This window comes from Haemaphysalis longicornis, unplaced genomic scaffold, assembly GCF_048455015.1.
Source record: "Haemaphysalis longicornis isolate Haplotype H1 unplaced genomic scaffold, Haemaphysalis longicornis Haplotype H1 scaffold_1, whole genome shotgun sequence".
In the NCBI taxonomy this organism is placed as follows: domain Eukaryota; kingdom Metazoa; phylum Arthropoda; class Arachnida; order Ixodida; family Ixodidae; genus Haemaphysalis; species Haemaphysalis longicornis.
The window spans coordinates 153,785,688-153,809,342 of record NW_027526203.1 but is presented as its reverse complement, the minus strand read 5'-3'; the positions used below and the strand labels follow the sequence as shown (position 1 = coordinate 153,809,342).

General features: G+C 51.8%; 1 protein-coding gene and 1 non-coding gene across 2 annotated transcripts; one reads left to right on the top strand and one right to left on the bottom strand.

The window, feature by feature from the left end:
* The first annotated feature begins 1,133 nt into the window (after nucleotides 1-1,133).
* LOC144155244 (uncharacterized) lies at nucleotides 1,134-5,667 on the top strand. Its single transcript, XM_077686571.1, has 2 exons — nucleotides 1,134-1,612; nucleotides 5,420-5,667. The coding sequence occupies exons 1-2, from the start codon at nucleotides 1,246-1,248 to the stop codon at nucleotides 5,665-5,667; spliced, it is 615 nt and encodes a 204-aa protein (XP_077542697.1). The 5' UTR covers nucleotides 1,134-1,245.
* A 571-nt stretch (nucleotides 5,668-6,238) lies between these two features.
* On the bottom strand, nucleotides 6,239-6,310 carry Trnaw-cca (transfer RNA tryptophan (anticodon CCA)). The gene has a single exon. It is a non-coding gene; the product is annotated as a tRNA-Trp (tRNA).
* Nucleotides 6,311-23,655: the final 17,345 nt, after the last annotated feature.

Here is a 23,655-nt window from a genome sequence, read left to right as displayed (position 1 = left end):
AAATAGAACCGAAAGCCTTCAGCCGCCAACACAGAATTAATTATAGCACGTTTATTGCAACCAGATTCAAATTTGGTCGCCGCGCGGGAAAATGGCCGTTCGAAGGCCAGCCTGCAAGCGGGCCAGCCTTACGTCACGGTCTCACCCGTGACGTCAGGGACGTTCGCCGCATCGTCTGCTACGATTGCACATGGTCCGCATTCGCCCGCGCAGTCGACATGTCGTCTGAATCGTCAGACTCGGATGAGTCGCTGCCACCCGACAGACAGAACCACTTTATTTGGCCAGGCGATTAGGCCGGCGATGCCTTCGCCGTCATCCGTTTTTTAATATCACTGCGGCTCGAACCGGCGCAGACCGTGATAGCAACAGCTTGTCGCCACTCTTCTAATCAATCTGATCGCGAAAAAGAAGTTCCACACGCGAGAAAGTAGATGTTAGTGTTTTGAAAAATTGTGCTAGGGGTTGTTATCAGCGCTGAATTTAAAAGTGGCGTTCAGATATTTGCCGCGATGGTAAGCCTACGCTGACCGGAAGCGGAGCTTTGGCTCTCCGACCCAGCACTGCCGGCACCGCGGTGCGGCGAGCGGCCGAAAGATGGCGCCACCTGCGCGAGCCCGCTGGCTTGGGCGACAGTTCTTGCGGCCGCCGCCGCGCACGAACTCAGTCCCCGTTAGCGCTGCATGTCGTATCGCGGAAAATAATGCATCTTGGCGTCGTCGTCGATTTGCTCGTACAGGCTTCCACGAGCAGTACTTCGCATTCCGCGAGCTTGCCATAGCACAACTTGGGCGAGCTCGGCGACGCGCACCGCCGCGTCGCCGAGCTCTGTTTAGCCGCCTAAACCACCGCCGCTAAACCCCTTGATGACTCTATCGAGACTTTCACGCGCTACTTTAATGTGTGTTGGTACTCGGGCCACATTCCCGTTCAATGGAAAACGGCCAACGTCACCACCATCCCTAAACCAGGCAAAAAGCTCCAAATTAAGTACCTTCATCCAATTTCCCTCCCCTCGTGTGTAGGAAAACTGGAACATGTCATCCTAAATAGCTAGAGCCGCTAGAGGCGCTGCAGTGTAATCCTCCTGACGACTCTCCCGCCTCCTCCAGCCCCGCTCTGCCTCTGTTTTCCTGCGCTCGAGTCGCTCGGCTGTTCGCAGCAAAAAAAGCGCGTTTTTATTAACCAGTGAAGTGGTTTGCAGTCCTTCGTGGTTCGCCCAACATGCGTGTCTGATAGATAAGAATGCCGAACCGTCGCCGGAACTTCTGTTTCGCGCCTGGGTGCCGGACAGGATACAGCCGTGTAAAAGATGCGCCGAAGGCGTCTCTCTTCAATGTCCCGCGAGACGAAGAAAGAAGAAAACAGTGGGAAAGAAACCTGCACCGTGCGGATAAAGTTTTGGACGAGACGTGCGCAGTCTGCGAACTGCATTTTGAGCCACGGTATGTAATTAAGGATTACGTACATGTAATCAATGGCTCAGAGGTGCGTATTCCGCGAGGTAAGGCCAAACTATCGGATGATGCCGTTCCCACGATTCTTCCGAATCTTCCCGCCTACCTGACAAAAACAACCCCAAAACCAAGAAGGAAGAGAAGGTGTTCGGGAAGTGAAGTAACGACGAGCAGTGAAAAGAGACGGAAGACGATGGACTCTGATCCAGTGTTGCGGAGTTACCAGTCCGGAATCGGAATGAATCCGGAATCATTCCACATTTTCGCGACCCTGGAATGGAATGGGAATGGAATGGCGACAATACCTAAATGAATGGAATGGGAATGGAATTAAGTGTCTTTTGTCCGGAATGGAATGGGAATGGAATTATATGTATTTTCCCAAAATGTTTCCTTCTACGCGCGATTTTTGTCAAAATATGCATAAACACGCAAAAGAACCCACCAGCCCAAGTTCAAACATCAGCAAGCTGGAGCCTTGAATTTAACAACAACACAGTACTGTTAAAATCGATTGGCTGGTTTCAAGCACGGTATATGTATAAGCAGCGGCCCTACTACAGTTCTGCCCTTATATACAGCGCTGCTACGACATTCGTCGCGATTCTCCGCGTAATAACCGCGGCTCTAAGCCGTTAGTATGCGTGGTGGAGAACTACCGCGGAGGCATCCCCCCTCACCCCTTCTCTCCCACTAACTGGGCCTTGGAACCTTCGGCGACTCGCATCCAACCTTCCCGTCAGCGGGACGGTGGCGCGGTGCTTGTGTTCACTGCAAACTTCCACATATCGGCTTACACCCCATCTCACCTCGCGCTCCCCAGTTCTCCCCCAGGAACGTTTGCAATACTGTCCCTCCTGTTTAGACACTTGGACGACTTTGCCCGAATAAGCGTCGACGAAGGCCTAAAATATTGGATCGGGGATCCACCCGAAACAAGAGACCCCATGAAATAGTAACTGCGGCCACGGCTGCGCCTCCCAGCTCCGACGCGGCAATTAGCGGCTGAAGAAAGGCCGCGTTCGCAATGTTCTAGGGAGCGTCTGCAAAATCAACGAACAGCTTGTGGCACAAACGACCCTCTCACCGAATAGAAGCAGCTCTTCATCGACCAGATTTAGAGGAAATTCTCAAGGTGGAGTAAGTTTCTACGAAGGAAAGTTTGACATCCACCTGAATGCAGCCATACGGCTACAAAGGAAAGCTATACAGCTTTCTCAGAAACTTCGCAGATGAAGAAAAATTCGTCCTGGTCCAGGATTCGTACCCGGGACCACCGCTTAACCGGAGCAGTCGCTCTACCAACTGAGCTAACCAGGAGGCTAGCAGTTTGGAGCGCGAGAGCGAATTGATCAACAACTTGAAGTGAAGAACAGGTGTTAATCGACTAGATTTAAGGGAAATCCCTAAGGTGGAGTAAGTTTCTATGAAGGAAAGTTTGACATCCTCCTGAATGCAGCCATACGGCTACAGAGGAAAGCTACAAACAAGGAGCTCTCCGTCACCTGAACAGTCGCTACTGCAACCGACAAAACTATAACAAATAATTCTCGAGACAGCAAGTAGAGCTTTGATGACGACTTCTGCTTCCCCATGCTGGATGTAAGACTTAAGTAACCGCAAACCTGGCGCATGAAAGGAGGGGTGGGGGGGGGGTGAGGGGGCTTGTTGGCACTGCCGCCGCGCTGGCACCTGTGGGGGACAAAAGAAACCCAATGATTGCTTCAGGAGCACGCTCATACTGTACAAGCTGGGCGATGCTTCCCCCTTCACTTTCTGTGATCCCCCCCCTCTTTCTCCTAGCTTTTCATGGGAAATCAACTCCGATTTCATAGCCCACTGCCACACACATGCTCCTGTGTCCAGCGGCTCACGTACGCACATTACGTCCGCCAACATGGCACATTGGAAACAGTTTTTTTTATATTACCCGTGAAGAAAAAAACAAGCTGCACGCTGCAAGCTTTGTTCCGAAACGGTTCCGACCTATTGGAAAGCGAACGCTATCCGCTTTCCCTTGCTTTCCCGACTCTCAAGGGCAGTTTTCAGTGTAAATCCGACGTCAGCTGACGTGGAACGCGTGTTTTCCACGGCATCCCTGATAAAGACAGCAAAGCGAAACCGGCTCTCAAACACGTCTTTCGAGCAGCTCATGTTTGTCAAGCGCCACGTATAGGCAGAAGGCAAATGTTTTATTTTGCTTTTTTTTTGTTTTTAGAACTGATCGTTGAAGCAGCCGTCATTTACACTTCGTGTTTTGAGAACTGTACGGCGAAGCACCCATTTATCTGATACCGTTTTGTTATGTAATTTGATGAATGAAACCAAAATAAAGCTTTTTTTCGACCTTTCACTGCAGCTTGAGACCTTTATTGCAGCATATAAAATTCACGAGGACATCTAATGCTGAGCACGAGGTCACCGGGTTCGATTCCCGGCCGCGGTGGCCGCTTTTATGATGGAGCAGAAAAGCAAAAACGCCTGTGTGTACAAGATTTCGGCCCACGTTGAAGATCCCCAGGTGGTCAAAATTAATCCGGAGCGCTCCACTACAGCTTGCGCCTCATCGCCTGCGTTGCGTCGGCGCGTTAAACCCTACAATCAATCAACGAGGGCACCTAAGCACTTTTTCTGGTGTAGGGATTTCCGCAACACTAGACTGGCCGACTGCCGAACGTGTCCTTCTATTATTATAGTTATCATTTTTCTTTACTTTTTTTTTTCGGTTGATCGTCCAGACCAGAGGACAGTTGGGGGAACCCATATTGCTGCTCCACTGCATGCAACTCATCAAATTAGTTATACAGGCCTCAGTTATACAATGAGTTATACAGGCCTTGGACTCAGTTTTTGCTGAGCCCGAGGTCGCAACGCATTCTGTAGGTCCTTCTTTATTTAGCTAGATTCAAAGGTTGCGTGGTGTAAAAGTGTGAACGGTCTCCCAATTTGTAAAAGAAAAAAACAAGACGAAAATTAGTATACGAACAAGTGCACCATCCCAGTATGCACTAACGAGACAAAAAAATTATCCCGGCGCATTGGTTCCCACCGAGACACCCATACGAAGGTCGCGCATACTCTAAGCACAGCCTGAACTTTCGATCGTGTGCAGTGGATGATACCTGACGCACGTAACTAAGCTTTTCGGCAAGGACGACAGTGCAAGCCTGTACACACACAAACACAAAGTTCTCAACCTATCCATGCTTTCAACGCGCGTTTGACATCCGTGAGAGCTGACGACCTCTGCGGCCCGTGATCCGTATTTGGTGCAAAGACAGGACAAGGGGCTGGAGCGGTAACTCTTCCAACTGATACCACCAGGTCCAGAGGTTCTGTTCCCCGCTAACAAAATTATAGTTCTAACCATACTCACGACTGATCCATACTCGTGTAAACTACTACGCGTGTAATACGTGTTTAAGGAATATGTCTTCTTCGACCATACATTTGTCAGTACAAAAAGAACATGTCGTCACTTTAGCATTAACACATTCAGGCTTAAACAATATGAAAACACCACAACTCGTAAAGACATGCTGACCATGGGAATACTATAATAACTAACGGGAGAACTGCCCCTGTAGGAATTAGTGGGGTGATCAGCTGCACGAGATCAGCCACAAAGCCCCTATCCCTTGACCTTGGGGGCGTGTTTTGCGTGTTTTAGCATTTCTTAACGAGTGTAATAACATCAGCTTAATGGTGTGTTCATTGGTAACTTGATAATCACCCGATAAAACGGGGAGGAATTAGAGGAATGGAATTGAACTGGCCGGCCATTCCCGGAATGGGAATGGGCGATCTTTTGGCATTCCGAGGAATTGAAAGGAATGGAATTTAGGCGAATTGTCATTCCCCGGAATGGAATCGGAATGGAATGGGGACGCCCATTCCGCAACACTGCTCTGATCCGTCGGGGCCGTCGACCGCTGGCGCCAGCGCCCATTCCACCGACGAAGGAAGCGAAGCAGCAGCTGGATTTGAGGGGGCGCCGCATCATTTGTCGTTCTTATTTCACCTCAAGACTCCTTCCAAATACTGGTCTACCCATTACTTCCCGGACTTGGATGGTGTACTGTATTGTACCTCGGTTTTGGAGCAGGATGCGGTCGTCACTTCTGAAAAGGTTGTGATGTTCGTCTGCGACAAGCCACCTGATGCCCACTGTAAGGTGTACCTGAGAGGGCGACTTCTAGAGCACTTCTAGAGAGGGCGACTTCTAGAGAGGGTGACTTCTAGGGCGACTTCTAGAGAACTTCTAGAGCAATGTACCAGAACCGAGCGATTCGATGAGCGACTTGGTGTGCGGCGAAAAGTAGTTCGTCGCTAGTCGCGTCGCGCCCCAAGTCGCTCGCAAAGTCGCTCCATGTGGTGGGGGCTATACACAGCGACGTGCGTGGGAGGCTGTGCTGCACAGCTACGCTGCTGAAGATCTACAAGTCCTATCCCGAATGGCAAATGGCAAGGGAGGCCGCTAACTCTCATGGGGTCGGCCGAGCCCCTGCAAGACGGAAGAAATAACCAGTCTTCTCATTTGGGCTTAATAAGTCTCTCTCTCTCTCTCTCTCTCTCTCTCTCTCTCCTCTCTCTCTCTCTCTCTCTCTCTCTCTCTCTCTCTCTCTCTCTCTCTCTCTCTCTCTCTCTCTCTCTCTCTCTCTCTCAATTCTACGTTTACAACAAAGACAAAAAGAAATCGTCTGCTGTAAATTCCAGGAGGACATCCCAACAGCCAAGACTAACGGAAAAAAAATTACGAGCTGAAAAGGAAAAACAAGAGATGACCCGGACGTGATTCGAACACGCCACCTTTTGGTCTGGAGTCAGACGCGCTACCGTTGCGCCACCGGGTCTTTTTTTTCTCGTTGCCGGATTTGAGAGAGAGAGAGAGAGAGAGAGAGAGAAGAGAGAGAGAGAGAGAGAGAGAGAGAGAGAGAGAGAGAGAGAGAGAGAGAGAGAGAGAGAAATAACTTTTATTTACATAGTGGATTGGGGCGCGGTGGGCGCAACCCTGAGGGTTGCGACGACCTCAGCCGCTTAAGTCACGAGCTCCTTCTGGAGCTGGGGGTCCGAGCGGCCCAACGCCTCCATCCACTGGTCAGCGGAATTAATGGCAGGGAATGGGTACTCTGCACAAGCCCACATGTGGTGTTGGACCGTGGCCCTTTCACTGCCGCGGGGGCAGAGTGGGGATGGGTACAGGGAGAGGTGGATAGGATGCAGAACGGCTCTGCAGGGCAGGGACTCTGTTTGCAGTTGACGCCAGAGGTGTTCTTCCTCTAGCGTGAGGGATGTGTGGGCGGGGGGAAGCCTGCGGCGGGAGAGGCGGTAATTCTGCGTGACCTCTCTGAAGGTCAGGAGACTATCCCTGATTGATCTGGCTCCATGGGGGGTAGAGTCCCCATCGTATGCCCGGGTGACAAGTGCTCGGACTGCCGTGTGGGCCGTCTCTATTCCTCCAATGCCCGTGTGAGCCGGGAACCATTGGAGTTCGACCGTGTGGGATGGCGAATTTAGACAGAGAATTTTTTGTGTGCCTGGGCCGAAATGAGACCTTTGGCGAAGTTTTGGACGGCCGTTTTCAAATCGGAGAATATAATTTCTGGGGTGGGCCTTTGTGTTAATGCCAGCGCGATTGCCGCCTCTTCTGCTACATGCGGGTGTCGGGTACGAAGGGTGAGGGTAGTAAGAGGAGGAGGTGACGAGGAGTGAATAAAGGCGATAGCGAACGCCTCTTCATGGCGATATTCTGCATGCAGCATCCACATAAAGGATAGCTCTGGAAGGGGGAAATTTTCTAGCTAATGGCATGGCTGGATGCGTCCGCCTTTCGGTATGGAATGATTTTCATTTCCTTTTGCACGTTGCCAATTTGTGCACCGCGAGAACCGGTAAGCCACACCGATACTGAGGACACCAACGTAGTGGCCGTGGACTAACTCAACGGTCAGTTACAGCCTTTTGGAAATCTGCCACGCTACCAGCTCCGCTATAGGCCTAACAGGCCTAGGGAGTCCCCGTCGCCGCCGGCGCATCGCCGTTCAGAGCAATACCCAGCTTGGAAAGCATCGTGGAAGAGGAGGACATCGACCCCGAGGTGCCGGACTTGACATGATCCACGAGCGTTTATGGGGCACATATATCTTGGTGTGCTGCAGGCGTGAGCACAGACCGCATGTCCGTGAGGCTTAGGGAGACTGCCACAAACACCAAGGTGGGCGAGCTTGGTGCTCCATAAACTTCCGTATTTTTCGAAGTGCGGGGTTATGATATGGCCATACCCAGCTAAGGTCTCTCCATCGGCAAAACACCGATGAAGGGTCTTTACACCCAGCAAAAGTATGAAATACTTAAATATCGGTTTTTTTATAATCCTAAAATGCATCTCTAATGAATAACTAAATTTTAAGCGTTAATTTAACCCTATTTATAACAAAAAAACAACCACTCCCCTACCGGGAACGCGGGTGCACACGAAGCTTGCTCAACCCTGTGAAACCGTAAATCAATCTAACCAAATGCCTAACCTTTTCTTGGCGAACTCCTTTAGCGGCCCGTTGTTGTCCTTTCGCCTGTCTTTCCTGTTTCCGAAACTCAGGATATTAGCTCGCCGAGCACGCCCACGTCCCCCGCTCACGTTTTCGTTCTTTCAGGGCTGCTTGCTCTTCGGCGGAGCGGACCAAGCACGGACTACCCATGGCGCAGTTGGTTTTGAACGGGCGAGAAACGGCGCGTGTGGAGCGAATTAACATCTCTTTCCCTTCTCCGGATGTAGGGAGCGCCTGTGATTAGCTGGGAGTATGGCGTGATCCGGCGCGCCACTTGTGGAAGTTTCCGGCCGCCAGCTGCGGGCGAGGAGGGAGTTTTGTCGCACGATGCGAACAGCAACACCATTGGCGACCCCAGTCAACCAATACGAGCTTCGCTTCAATATGCTTGAATCATTCAGCCAGTGACTGCATGCTAACAAAATACCCTGGTTGACCGCATTGTGCACCTGCTTGCATAGCATTTTTAACGACGGTACGAAGGGACCAAATGAGGTATTAGGTCGAAAGCAGGTGCGGAAACAAATCCAAGGTTTATTGGCAACGATGAATCGCAGGAATATTTTATAATGATTGGTATCAGCTGTTATGGAAGTATTTGCGATCATCGTAAAATAGGGACGAAAGAGACGAAAGAATGCGTTTCGCTCTGCATACCCCAGGTGGCGCCGTCGTTCCAAGATCAACTTGCGCTGGCTCGCACGTCCAAGTCGGCAGCCATTTTCCCATAGGGGAAAATCGTTTTTATTTATTTTCAGAACAAACAGGTAAGTACCGTCGTTGTTGCCGGTGTCAAACAAAATATACCACAAATTGCGACCTTCGTGTGAAGTTTGAGCGCGAACAGAGCGGAGGTTCGCTCAGGAAAATTGTTTAAATTGTTCGAATTACCTTCACACCACCCTGTACTACGAATAGACATTATCATATCGGAAAAGACCCTTCAGACCTTAACCATCGATCCGTTCGTCGAGAATGTAAGTGTGAGCGTCGAGGAATGTCACTTCATCTCGAATTACACAGCATTGTCAGCCGAGGTGATCAGAACGCTATGAAACAGCATTGACCGTATATAGTGCATAGGGCTGTGATTTTACTGTCCATGAGGTTATGGGGGAAAGCGTCGTTTTATTCTCATTTTACTGTACATCTGACGCCCGTGGCATGACCGAATTGGTGGATAACTCTATGGCCCTCTTACCGAGGAGAACGCACCAATCGGCTACATTGGCTATTTCTTTTTAAATTACAAAGGTTTTTTTTTTTTTTTGTTATTCACGTTGATGCACACCCTTTTTCGGTAAGCCATCCGTTCGCAATAATGCGCTTACATGCTCTCCTGATCGGCAGGTAATTTTATTGACTTATTTTTTGCAATCGTCTCTTCCCGCTTTGATGATTTATGTGGTCCTGAATAGTACGGTTATTTATTTGCACTGTGGCGAATTTGTTTGTTAAACATTGTGGTTCGACAAGCTAGACATCTGCTTTGAAACAGAGTATAAACACTGGTTAAATTAATGCCACGTGGCTCCTTAACCGCACTAGTGCTTATTTGTTCACTAACAAATTCCAGTAGAGCATTCCCCAAGAATTGGTCGCTCTTTAGAGCCGAGAGGAATTACCCCCATTAGGCAGGAACAGGCTCTTGTCTGCAGGGTGTCGCTCAAGGTGCCGGGGGCTTCGCCCTTCCATCGTTGTATCGATACAACGACAGTGTTGTTTAACACTGTTTAGGGGACGACGTCAACCGAACGCTGTACAGGCATTGGCTATACGACTAAACGTGTGCTCACAGAAGATTGTCCAAAAAGGAAGGAATGTGCCATTTATGCGACAAATTACCTTCCACTACAACATCAGCAGGGTTATGGGGTTATGAGGTGGAGCAAGTCACATCACAGTGGCACGGTTGGCTGTCAGATGACGTCGCTACGCACCGACGGAGAATAAAGAACGGGAAATGAACAAAGGGACAGTGAACGCGCATAATTACCATGGTACACATCACCAACCACTTCACGTATGAAAGTGCCACGTTAAAGTCACAAATCATTTGTGATATCCCTTTGCTAGCGCGCAACTTCAGACACCCGTGTGTATAGCCGTCCTTTCAATTTTTTTTTCCGTGTTTACAGAGATGAAGCCTGACCCGTATGGAGTTTCGAAAATTTTCATATAACACGTGAGCCATAATAGAACTGGCGTAATCACGTTTTAAAGCAGAGCTACTTTTGTCCAGCGGTTTCGCGGGGACGGAGACACACCTCCGGTGAACACCCCTCGAAGCGCGTCGCGTACGTGATTCACCGGTCCCGCTTTCGGCGCTGCGCACAAGGCCTCGTTTTCAGTTGTGCTCGGCGGCCGCCGCCACGGTAGCGGCTGATCAGCTGACCGGCAGCTGACCACCCCCGCAGCCTCCCACCTATGCGCCGCTAGGTCCATCTCGGGCTACGTGACTCGTCTCGCGCCGGGCGAAGAGGAACGGCGCGTTCGCCGGACCTCCTTCTGTGAGCGTTCGTTGCATGGGGCCGAACGGCTTTGAGCCGTGGTCGGCAATATAGCTCATCAAAGTTTAACCATTTAACCAAGTGAAACCGAGACTCAACTAGACTAAGCCAAGCTTTTGCTTTCCATATCCAGGGTTAGCTAAGCTAAGCCGCAGCCATTTTTAGTGGTAATTTCTTCCTCCTAGGAACATCACGCATTTACCGCAATAACCTCGATCAAACATGCCCTGTACGTATATGCTACCATATTTTTCTCAAACGTTCCTGAAGAGACTGATTGGAAATATATGCCTTCTCATTGAACTTAGGAAATCTTGCTTAGACTCAGTGTTTAGGGGTTAGAACGCACCCCCCCCCCCCCTCTTCCCCCTCCCGCCGAAATTTTTTTTTGTCATGCAGCGTGTTAGCGAGCGCAAGTGTTTGTTTTGGCAAGACTTCTACCTTCTTTTCACCTATACTCCCCCAGGAAAGAATTTATGCATTTCGAGAGGTTTGGAAAGGCACAATAATAAATAACCCTGTCTCTGTCACTCACGACGTGTCCTTAAAGTTAATACACTCGAAACTCAAAATCTGACTTCCGCCGTCGGCACGGCAGCAGCGGGAAGTCGTGGCCGCCATTACGATCATTCGCAGTGTGCCCCGTAATGACAGGAAAGTGCCCAGCGCTATGCCATAAACTTCGTCTTTTAAAATGTTAACACAAATGTTACTGCTGAACACCCAGTTCGTCATTTTGCAACGGATATAACTGGCTGTAAGATACACGACCACACATTTCCCCTGAGTCGTAATAAGGTTGCGTGCGCAGACAGATACCATTAACAGGTTATGCGCTATTTTGTATCAGACAGGGATAATAAAATCAGCCGTAATGCACAACAAAGCTGCTGCAGCAGAAAGGAAAAATATTGAATTTGAAAGGATATAATAAATACTGTACTTATCGAAAAAATTCTTCAGTCATAAAAGCTCACACATTATTTCCGCATCCCATACATATGATCTGGCTTCTATCGGAAGCGGATGAAGAGAAAGACGTGTACACCTCGTGCTCGTGTTTCTAGCACGGAGGTGCTACCCCCCGACGACAGGCCGGCTCGGTTCCCGGCGTCGACACCAGCCCCATTTTTTTTTTCGTAGACGTCTGCGAACGTTCCTGGCACGCAGCCTCCAGCAAGCCCCGGCGAATGTTCGTTGAGGCGGCCACTCTGGTGTCCCGCGGGAGAAAAAAATCCCAGCTAGGCCTACTGACGACTTCGCGTCCTGCGGCTGCAGTCGCGAGGCGGCAGCCGCCATTCGCACGAGCCACCTCAGCCACTCGTTGGCATCCATAGCTGGGCACCATGGGGACCTCTCGACCACGAGAGGGGCTTCATTCCGTGCCTTCGCGCCATCAGACGACGCCCACCACCATTGTGATGAAATTCACGGACTACACGAACGTCTCTAACATCGTCGTCCGAGCCCTGAGCTATTCCATTCACCGAGCCGCGGGCCTCTCCACCCAAGAACGGGCGGACACATTCATCAAGGTGCGGAAAAGGCAAAACCTTATTGCCCTCGCCACGTATCGCGTGTCGGCGGCCAACAAGCTCCTCGCCATAAAGAAACTTACTCTATTCGGAAATGTCCACCCTGTGACCTCATATCAAGCCCTCGACCCTGGCAATACCCGCGGAGTCCTCCACGGCGTCCCTTTAAGCTACAACCGGGAGCAAATTCGCTCCTCCCTTCGAATACCAGGGCACAAAATACTGGACTTTCGGCGCATGGGCGAGTCCCAATCCATCCTCATCACCATTGAAGGTCACATACTTCCACGCCAGGCCATTTTCTGTTCCGTCGTCGCCCGCCTCTACCCACCCCGCGTATACTGCCGGCCATGCCTTCACTGCTTCAACCTGCAACATCGTACCGATGTTTGCCCAACTCGGAAGGAATTCGTACGCTGCAGATACTGCGGAACTAAATTTCCCCCAAACCAAGACCCAACGGACACGCCCCACGACTGCGAACTACATTGTGTCAACTGTCACGGCGATCACTCCGCCACGGACCGCTCCTGCCAAGCTTTGCGGGACGCCACTGAAGCCCTCCGAAGCCTAACTCGAAGCATCCGTAACCGCCATCGTTACGGTCTAGGCAGAACATCAATGTATGGAGACGCCGGCGCTTTGCCAGGGATGTCACCGTTGTATCGCCACACGCCTTCAGACAGATCTCGCGCCAGGAACCGGAAAACGGCTCTCAACAGCACTCTAGGCGGAGATCGGTTAAGAGAGCGGACCTGCAGTCGGAGCGAGCAAGGCGGAAACCAATCCCGCCAGGACCACAAGTCCTCTGATTTCACCCCTGCACGCCTGCAGTCCCGTCCTGGTGACCTGGGAACAACTCCCGAGCAGGGGCGCATTGCTCGGGCGCCAACTTCCACGGGGTCGGCACAGGTGGTGAGTGGCTCTGTATGCAACCTCATTATCGAAGTCCTTCGCTTTGCGCTGCGACCAAATCACTCACTTTCCACTTCTTACACACCATGCAAATACAAAGCTTGCCGAACGAGCTGTTTGGGCTTAAATTTAGGGCACATTCTTTTAAAGCAGTAAGAATGGTGGGACAAACAATGGAAGTTACGAAAGCACACGTAAACATAGAAGTACCGATGCGTACTGCTGTTGGTACTGCGCGCACTATGCTTTGTTTAGCTGCACAGGACTGCGGCGCTTTGGGGTAGTCTCAGACGACACTGGCCGATTGACGCAAGCGACGGCGTTTTACGTGGCCCTATTTGTCGAGCGAGCACTATGTTTCACGAAATGATTATTTTCTACCTGAACAAAAACAAGCCAGGTTCAAATACGGTCAAAAACAAACCTGAGGCAGAAACCGCTTGCCATGGTAGGGTGGCGCCATCTAGGTTCAGTAACAGTAACCAAGGCTTCCAAATCACGGCCGGACTCGAGTCGAGTCCGGCCGTTGTAGGCGGTTGTGGACGGCTCGGTTGGGCACGACCTCTGGCACCAGGTGGCTTGTGGGTACGGGCAGCAGGGTCCTCGTCTGCCTTCCCATCAGTCTCTGCACTGGGGACTTTAAAACAGCATCACGAGGTGTATTACGCCTTTCAAGCAGAGCCAGGTGGAAGTCGGGCGTTCTAAGGGAGCACTTTTTTAGTAGTTTTCTTGCTTCTTGCCCTCCCCTCTCCGTCATCCCATTTGAGCGTGGATGATACGGGCTTGACGTTACGTGGGTAACACCGAGTCCATGTAAAAAAGTCTTTGAATTCGGGTGCTGTTGAATGGAAAAAAATTCGCGACTTTGATCCTCCGACCTACACTGGCTACGTCCCTGGTTGGATGGGTTCCTACGGTAACAAATAAACAACAAGAACAACAAGAAAAAAAGACTACGCGGTCCAGCAGTATTGACGTCAAAGCAAACGCGCACACAGATTTCCGCTCGTGATTTGGACGCAGAGCAAGCCCGAAAGATAAAGAAAACGACGCGCGTTGCCTCAACGTACACAAAAAATTTTATTGAAATTTTCCCGCGCTCCCACTGCTGGCGTGCCACGTGTACACATGGCCCGCCAGCAGTGGGAACGCGGGAAAAATGAAGTGAGAGGAGCGAGAATAGCGCATGGGGTGGAAGGGGGGCAGCGGAGAGGCATGAACAAGCCGGGGGCAGCAAAAGACCAGCAGATACAGGGCCAAAATTTTCACCTTTTAACGCTTCGCTTTTTCTTGGCGACTTCTATCCATCATTTGAATTCGTGAACGGAATGTTCCCAGTTATTGACTCCGAATTGATGTTTGCGTAAACTGAATTTGCGGCTGAACAGCTGCTAGCGAGTCGGTTGTCGTTAGCGTCTCGACAGTGTTGCTGTCTGGTCTTATTCGTGTTTCGCTGAATTGGAAAAACAAATACAAGTACATGCAACATACCTTGCACAAGCTCAATGGGACGACATTTGCAACCAGATGCAGAGAAACCTGAGTATGAAGCGCACCTGGCATTTACTGAGGCATCTAATAAATCCCAACCACTCCAAAGCGGAGCAGAATCACAGGCTTACTCACACCATTCAAAATTACCAAGGCTCTGATGTAACACTCCACAACGAGATCGTAGACACATACTTGCACAAAGGCGCCCATGATACACTTCCAACCTACGCCGGCCCAGACCCCTGAACTAGATATATTTCCGAGGCAGAGGTTAGGGGAGCTATCCTTAAAGTTAGACCTAACTCTTGTGGGGACCAAGCCCCTCATATCAACGTTACTACCTCATATCGGGGCGAGGAGGCGCTAGCGACGTCCTCCTCCTTGGTGGGGCGAGGGCGATCCTCGCGCGCTTCCCTCCTCTCCCTACGAGGCGACGGGGGATGCGCGCAGGAGACTCCCCGGGGGAGACCGCCCTTGGGACGCGCAGAGATCGCACGGTACGTAAATGCCCTTCGGCCACTTCTGGCCGTTTCTTGCATTGACCGTTGTTTCCCACTTTCGTGGGTCACGGCACCCACCGTGTCGATTAGCGCATGCCTCGATTTGCGTCAGTGCGTTTATCTAGGATGCCCGGCGAGTCTCCGCGGGCATATTCCACTCATTGGTGGGTTGCCCCGCGTCCGCGATGTGACGGCTTGCGCCGTCTAAGGTCAGCGGACGAGCGCCGATGCCGCCCGGTCGAGTCCAGTGGCTTGGAAATGTGTAGCGGCCACAGAGAGCCCCCTTCCCCTACGTCAGCGAGCGTTGCGGCCTGCCAACGCCGGCGGACGCTAACTGCTGCCCGACTACGGGCTGGGCACACGCTGACGGCTGTATGCCCCAGGGGCTAGGTGCGTAGTGCAGTGTAGCGTTTGTATCGTGGTTTCCCGCGTAATAAACCCCTGTACTATGAAATGTATCGCTTCCATGTGAAGTGACTGACGACGTACACTCGCGGCGAGAGTCGTGGCTCGCTCTCGAACCCGTTGTGGGCAGAGTCTCTCGGCAGGGCAGTTCGGTGCTGCGCGAGAGCAGTGAGAATAACGACGGCGCGTTGTTCTATTGTTCTATCCCATTCCTTATTGGCAGGGATTAAGGATAGGGATAGGATAATGCCCACATTTCTGGCGCCCAACGTGGGGCAGTGTTTGATTGCTCATTTGCTGCCATACCGTAGCGAGCTTTGCTTGTGCAATCGGCTGGCCGCGCCAGGCACGCTAGTTGCGTGCAGTGTACGTTCCGGTGAGACCCGCATTTGGGCCGCCGGCCGGACCGGCTCCTCGTTTTGTGGATGCCGGCGGAGCTCGAGAGCGCGAGGGCTTCCTCGCTTCGAGCATGAGAACATAGGGCTTTCGTGCTGTGTTCGATTTTGATGTTGATTTCGACGCAACCCACGCTCGGGTGCTAATGGAGATGCTTGCATTCGAGTAGCCTCATTCCACAACTCGGAGTGTTCAAGCTAGTGCTTGATCTCGTATCTATAGGGATTAACGCGACCGGTTCCCTCTGTAGGATGCCATGTATCGTAGGTATTCACCCCGAAGAGCTAGCCACGGTTTGGCGGAACGATTCCTTTTTCCGAGCAGTTTCTCGGCCGCCTTTGGTAGGCGGAGCGCCGTGACGCTGACTTGCTTTGCAACGGGCGCTGGGGACAGGCACCAGCTTGTATTGCTGGTGGTTCCGGGGATGAGTGTCTCGCTAGGCCGATTGGGGGCTCGTGGTGTAATACATCGTCACCGTCGATTAGTATGAACAGTTAAAGGCGGAAGTCCCGAAAAGTCAGATGTGCGTATTGTTGCGTCATTGTCTTAGCTCACCTTGGCCATACAGTCTGGTAGGCTCGAAGATCTTGTAAATGATCAGCCGCAGTGTCACTGGCAGGTGTGAAGTGGGACGTTTTAGTTATTTAATTGGGTTTTCCATTGTTGGGAGACACCTGGCCTGTGATGACCGTAGTCATGTGCCGCCAGCATAGTGTGGAAATTGTGCACCTGGATTATTCCTAGAGCACGGCGCAATACCGCGCCCGGCTTATCCGCGGCGTGGCCCGACCACCTTCGGTATGTTCGACTGTTTTGGGCGGACAGATTGTACCGTTTCTGCCGACATCACCTTTGTGGAGTCGCCTGGTCTGATGACGGTTATAGCCGATTGATGACCCCGCACGCGCACACCAGCCTGTCAACAATACTCCCGAGGTGATTCCTGGTGAGCCAGTTGACCCTTTCTCCAGCCCGCTGTGTAAGTGAGAGAACGCATGTTTCTTATTGTAAATTCTTTGCTGTGTTTTGCTAATGTTTGCGCGCTGTGTACACACGTGACGCTGTTCATATTGTTGTTCGTACGGTTGTGTTTGGAATTGTGCATTTCTTTGTCTAGTCCCAAGCAACCTGTATAGAGAAGTGTAAAAGAGACTTAGTTTTGACAGTGTTGAGGAGTCGAAAAAAAAAAAAAAAAAACAGAGGCGCAATGGCTTTCGCCTTCGCCGTGCAGGGGGAACTCCGGGCTGTTGCTAGGCCGGCCGTCTCTGTCGCCTCCCTTAGTTCTTGGAAACTCTGAGGATGGTTTAGTTTGTATTTTGTTTCCGGTTTCTCCGCGGCAACGAGACGCCGGTGTAGAGCAGTAACGTTGGGTTAGAGAGGGTGATGGCCCCCTTGCTTGGGCGAGTCTGTGCTCTTGTTTCCCTCAGCCCCTCGTTTCTTGTCGCCGCCGCGGTCCGGCTCGTCCTTGCGTGGACGGGGGAGGGTAGATCGGGAGCGGCGTTTTGCAGGGGTTGGCGGTAGCTTTCGTTGTCTCATCTGTTGTGTGTGTGTTCATTTGGTGTGTGAAGCAAGTGAGTTACTGCCCGTCGGTTCGTTCTCCGCGTCTTCTCGGCCGTTGGGACGATTTTCGGACTGCGGCTGCTGTTGTTTTGTTGCGTGTTCTCGGCCCAAGCAGTGTGGTGTACGTGTGTGCGAACGCTTCTTTGGCGTCTGCTGTGCGTGAACTTTTGCCGAAGGCGTCGTCCGTTCGCCGCGGCGATCCTTGTGCTTCTGCTGCCTTGATGAATGTGACGTGTGTGCTTCCGGTGGTTCTTTCCGCCCCCGCGTTCCAGCCTCGCGGGCAACACCGCAGACTGGCGTGTATAAGTGCGCGTCGTGTGTGCCGGCACCACGGCCTCTTCGGCTAGCTAGCTGCGGCCAGGGACGCGACAACCGAGCGCAGAGGTGCCCTTCGTCTCCAGGAATGCGGGCGCCTTGAATGGCCGAGCTGACCTTGGGCTGCCTTCGACTCAGCCTAACCCCCCTCCTTCCTTGCGTGGGGCTGAAGCTCAGGCCGCTCCCCTCTCTGGCTGCTGCCCCGTTCATCGGCGCCGATCCCGTCTCCTGGCTTCCAGCAGGTGCACGCGCTGTGGTGCCTTCCTGCTGGGTCGTCGGCTCACGCGCTGCTTCCTCCCCCTCCATCCCTCTGCGGAGCGACGCGGCTCGACGCAACGGTGGAATCGCGCCGGCGCGTCCGCTCATTATCTGCGCCCCTCGAGAACTCTGTGATGAGAGACTCCATGGTGAGCCTCGTGGCACCCCAAAGTGACGACAACGAACGCTGACAGCGGGATGATCTTTTCGTATCTTCGTGCCCCGTACTGCCGAACAATGCGTAGCCCCGTGATGATCACTCCAACCCTTTGTAGACTTAGTGCAATATTTCCAGCTCTGTGTATCTTTCTACACCTGTGTATCTAGTGTAATATAATGAAGTGTACGTAATTTAATGTAATTAAGTGTTCTTAGTGCATTATAATTAACCGTATGTTGTGTAATATAAGTAACAGCTGTGTTCGTGTAGTATAGTGTACGTAGTGCAACCTTAGTTGACCTCCTTTGTATAGCGTAACATTAGTTCCCTCACCAAGTGAGTAGAGTATTGTTTATAGCGTAAATTTCTTGTTTCACACCTTGTTCATAGTGTGTATGTATATCTTAAGTATGTGTAGCGTGCGTTGTGAATGCAGTGTTTGTTTAAGGGCTGGAGTAGAGGCTGGTGGGCACTAGCTTTGTTTTACTTACATTAAGATTGTTCTTTTTGGATGAGTACCTGATGGCCGGCTTTCCGACAGTCAGGGGGGCATTTAAGGAGAGGGGGATGGGGGGGCCAAGCCCCTCATATCGGGGCGAGGAGGCGCTAGCGACGTCCTCCTCCTTGGTGGGGCGAGGGCGATCCTCGCGCGCTTCCCTCCTCTCCCTACGAGGCGACGGGGGATGCGCGCAGGAGACTCCCCGGGGGAGACCGCCCTTGGGACGCGCAGAGATCGCACAGTACGTAAATGCCCTTCGGCCACTTCTGGCCGTTTCTTGCATTGACCGTTGTTTCCCACTTCCGTGGGTCACGGCACCCACCGTGTCGATTAGCGCATGCCTCGATTTGCGTCAGTGCGTTTATCTAGGATGCCCGGCGAGTCTCCGCGGGCATATTCCACTCATTGGTGGGATGCCCCGCGTCCGCGATGTGACGGCTTGCGCCGTCTAAGGTCAGCGGACGAGCGCCGATGCCGCCCGGTCGAGTCCAGTGGCTTGGAAATGTGTAGCGGCCACAGAGAGCCCCCTTCCCCTACGTCAGCGAGCGTTGCGGCCGGCCAACGCCGGCGGACGCTAACTGCTGCCCGACTACGGGCTGGGCACACGCTGACGGCTGTATGCCTCAGGGGCTAGGTGCGTAGTGCAGTGTAGCGTTTGTATCGTGGTTTCCCGCGTAATAAACCCATGTACTATGAAATGTATCGCTTCCATGTGAAGTGACTGACGACGTACACTCGCGGCGAGAGTCGTGGCTCGCTCTCGAACCCGTTGTGGGCAGAGTCTCTCGGCAGGGCAGTTCGGTGCTGCGCGAGAGCAGTGAGAATAACGACGGCGCGTTGTTCTATTGTTCTATCCCATTCCTTATTGGCAGGGATTAAGGATAGGGATAGGATAATGCCCACACTCTGCACCAGGTATAGACCAGATTACCAACAGGATGCTATGGAATCTAGATGATAACTCTGTTACAGCCATCACGAACTTTTTTAATCACCATTGGACTCAAGGCACTTTACCTCAATCCTGAAAACACGCAGTCACATTTGTTCCCAAACCAAGAAAGACACTCACGCTTAAACATCTCCGACCAATCTCCCTCACCTCCTGCCTTAGAAAGCTCATGGAGCACATTATCCACAACAGACTCGTCAAGCATTTACAGCACAAACAACTCCTTGCTCACACGATGATTGGTTTCCGACCTAAACAATCCACGCATGACATTCTTCTTCAACTGTCCCACGACATAATCACGTCACAGCATAAACATGACACTGCCTCTATACTAGCATTAGATTTAACTAAAATCTTTGATGTTTCACACACAGCGATACTCAAAGGATTACACTTCATAGGCCCAGAATCACACACATACAATTATATCCAAAGTTTTCTCACGAACAGGACAGCTATTATACAAATCGCCGATATCACTTCCACCACCTTGGCTCTCCATTCAAAAGGCACGCCACAAGGCGCCGTCCTTTCCCGTTTACTCTTCAATCTCGCGTGCTTTCCCCTTTACTGTTCACTCTGTCCATCTTAACCGTCCTCCAACAACTCCAACAAATCCCTAATCTTAATTTGGTTTGTATGGCGACGACGTTACACTTTGGATCAACAAAGGCAGCGACGCTGAAATTGAGAGCACTCTACAAAGAGGAGTAGAAACAGTGATGAAAGAGGCTGGTAGAGCGGGTCTCACTTGTTCACCAACCGAATCCCAGCTTCTCATACTCCCACCAAAAACGCAAAAATCACCCCCCCCCCCCCCCGAATATCCACATACACATGCGAGGCGATCCCATCCCGAAGGTTGAAATAATCAGAATCTTCGGCTTAACCATCCAACATAACGTATCAAATACTCACTTCATGCGCTAGCTCGAACAACACGCGACACAAACGATAGGTTTAATTCGACGAGTTACCAATAGACACAGAGGCCTCAGCGAAGCTGAACGCCTCCGCTCCTTCAAGCCTTTGTCCTTAGCAGGCTGACCCACTCCCTTACATATCTAAACCCATCTAAAACAGAGCTTAGTAGAGTCAGTATCATACTTAGAGCCTACAAAGCAGCACTTCCACTGCCCCTCAGCACTTCCACTGCCAAATTCGAAGCCCTAGGTGTGCATAACACCGCTGGAGAACTAATTGAGGCTAATCTCGTCAATCAAATAACCAGAATCTTAAAAACTACCACTGGCGCTCAGATTCTCCGGACGTTACGAATCTCCCCTCTAGACCGCCAGAAGACAAAACCACACTCCCTCACGACATCTATTCTGGGTATAGGCTTGATAATTATCAAGCCTATACCCAGAAACATGTACCCACAATTCAGCACCAAAAGGCGTTCGCAACGCGCAAAATCATTACATAAACAACACCGTGACAAATATGACGTTCATTACGTCGACGCAGCCGAATATCGGCGGCATGGTGCCTTCCCAATCGTCTCCCATTGCCGTTCCAATCAGGCCAGCGCAACTTCCTGACCATCCGCACCACCACCCCAGCCACGGTGGAAGAGGCGGCAGTAGCATTAGCGCTAACGCAAAAGCCGACCCCCTCCACAGTCATCACCGATTCTAAAACGGCAGTTCAAAATTTCGCCTCCGGCTTTATTTCGCCTCAGGCACTCAAAATTCTCCAACAAGCGCCCCAAACGTCCCCTGTAGAAATCATCTGGGCTCCGGCGCACGTTGGCCTGGAGGGGAATGAAGTGGTCCACAGTATGGCTCGAGAACTCACCATCCAAGCCGGGCCCAGCTCGTTCCCCTACCTTGGCGCCAGATCCGCTAGAGACCGGATGATAACGTGCAGCGAAATGACCACCCATTACCGCCTCTATCGCCGTGTCTACCCCCCGGCACACACAAAACTCGCCATCCCGCAAGAACACACATGGCGTCTTTTACAGACGAACATATTTCCCAATCCAGCTAAATTACACCTAATTCACCCAGCCGTATACCCTTCACCTAACTGCACAGCCTGCCAGTCCCTCGGCACCCTCCAGCACCTTATGTGGGGATGCCCGAGAGACCCCTATCCAAAATTAACCACGTGTGAGCAGTGGGAGGAGGCGTTGCGCTGCCCAGACCAGGAGGCCCAAGCTTCACTGGTCGCCCGGGGGGCCGCGGTCACCGCCAAAACGGCGGCCACCATCGTCAACTGGCTGTGCTCCTAAATAAATGCGTTTCTTAACTGTTCCCCTACTAAATCTGAACTCCTTTTTTACCGGCAAAAAACAGTTCCAAGTCCGTCCCGGATATACAAATTACAATTGGTGACATCACTGTCCCGTTGGTAAACAGCATACGCGTACTAGGAGAACGGGGAAAACCGGCCTTAAAGACGCGAACACGAGAGAGAGCAGACATACACACGCTGGGTCTGCTCTCGTGTGTGTGTGTGTGTGTCTGCTCTCTCTCGTGTTCGCGTCTTTAAGGCTGGTTTTCACCGTTCTCCAAGTATGTACCAACAGGCCCAACACCAAACTCTTCTAGCATATGTATACTCGGTCTTCTAATCCAGCGTAATCGGTCTAACACTCAGTAAATCTCACAACTCTCTTCGCACGTGAATCAAACAATTGGCCTCATTAGACGCATAACCGCCCGTAACCGAGGGCTTAAGGAGGAAGACAGAGTGCGACTGGTGCAGGCTTTTGTCGTAAGCCGCACCACATACCCACTGCCTTTCCTTCATGTCACTCCCACTGAACTGAAGAAAATTAATTGTCATGATAAGGAAAGCCTACAAGGCTGCATTAAAGGTCCCCTTGTACACTTCCACTGCCCGACTTATTGAGAGCTTGGGAATTCACAACCTCGCGGAGGAGCTGGTGGAGGCCCATCGCATAGGTCAGCTGCAACGGCTATCAGGCACCTCTACTGGAAGGCACATTCTGCGAAAACTCGGCTTACGAGCACCGCTAATCACCGACAGCAAGCTTCAAATCCCCCCAAATATCCATTCTAATATCCTGGTTCGCCCACTCCCGCGCAATATGCACCCAACTTACCACAGGGGGCAGCGGGAGCAAAGGGTACGCGTGCTCAGTAAGCGACTCCCCGTCAGACCAGATTTATGTGGACGCGGCCGACTACCGCCACCATGATGCATATGCGGTAGCAGTCATTGACCACCCTAATGCCCCGCCAGTTGACTCCATTTCTGTCCGCACCATCAATCCTGCAACAGCGGAGGAGGCGGCAATAGCGCTTGCCTTAACGCACCGGCCGACTCCCACAATTGTGATCTCCGATTCGAAAACGGCCATTCCACAGGCACTCAAAATTCTCACTCAAAATCCCCCCTCCACCTCAGTAGAAATGATCTGGACCCCTGCTCACGCCAGGCTTGGGGGTAATGAGGGGTCCCATTCTGCTGCTCGAGGGTTCACTTTCTGAGCCGGCCCCAGCCTCGTCCCCTCGCACGGTGCCGGATCTGCTAGAGATAGCCTACTCAACTATCACGACATAGCGACCCATATCCACCTCGCCCGCCGTGTATATCCCCCTGCTTACGTCAGTCTCGACAACGTGCAAGAACGCACGTGGCGCCTTCTGCAGACAGGCAGCCTCCCCTGTCGCGCGCTGCTCCATGCTCCCCGAACTGCCCATCATGCGGCATTCCCGCCACCTTATCCCACACCATGTGGGCTTGTCCCAATGATCCTTCTCCCTCGTATCACCTGCGCCGAGCACTGGGAGAGGGCGCTGGGCAGCTCTGCCGGAGGTCCAAGCCTCCCTGATGAATCGGGCTGCCATTGTCACCGCCAGGTTAAAGCCAGCGGCCACCACGTCCCCGTAACAGAGCTTGGCTAAATTCTTCCTCTTCTTCCGTCATTTGAATTCATGGTTTTGTAGTGGTCCCCGTTCTTCGAATTAATGTTGAGGCGTAATCAACGAGGGTAAAAGGAGATTTTTTAAACCTGGTTGTGCGCAATGCTACCAGTGGGACAGCGGGACTTCTGGTTTTAACAAACTTTTACGATTGTTTGCGCAGTGGTTATACCGCAAACTGAAATTCGGCGTCGTTTAGCACGTGCGTTTATGATGACAGTTCCAAGTCACCGTTATTCGTCTCGAATT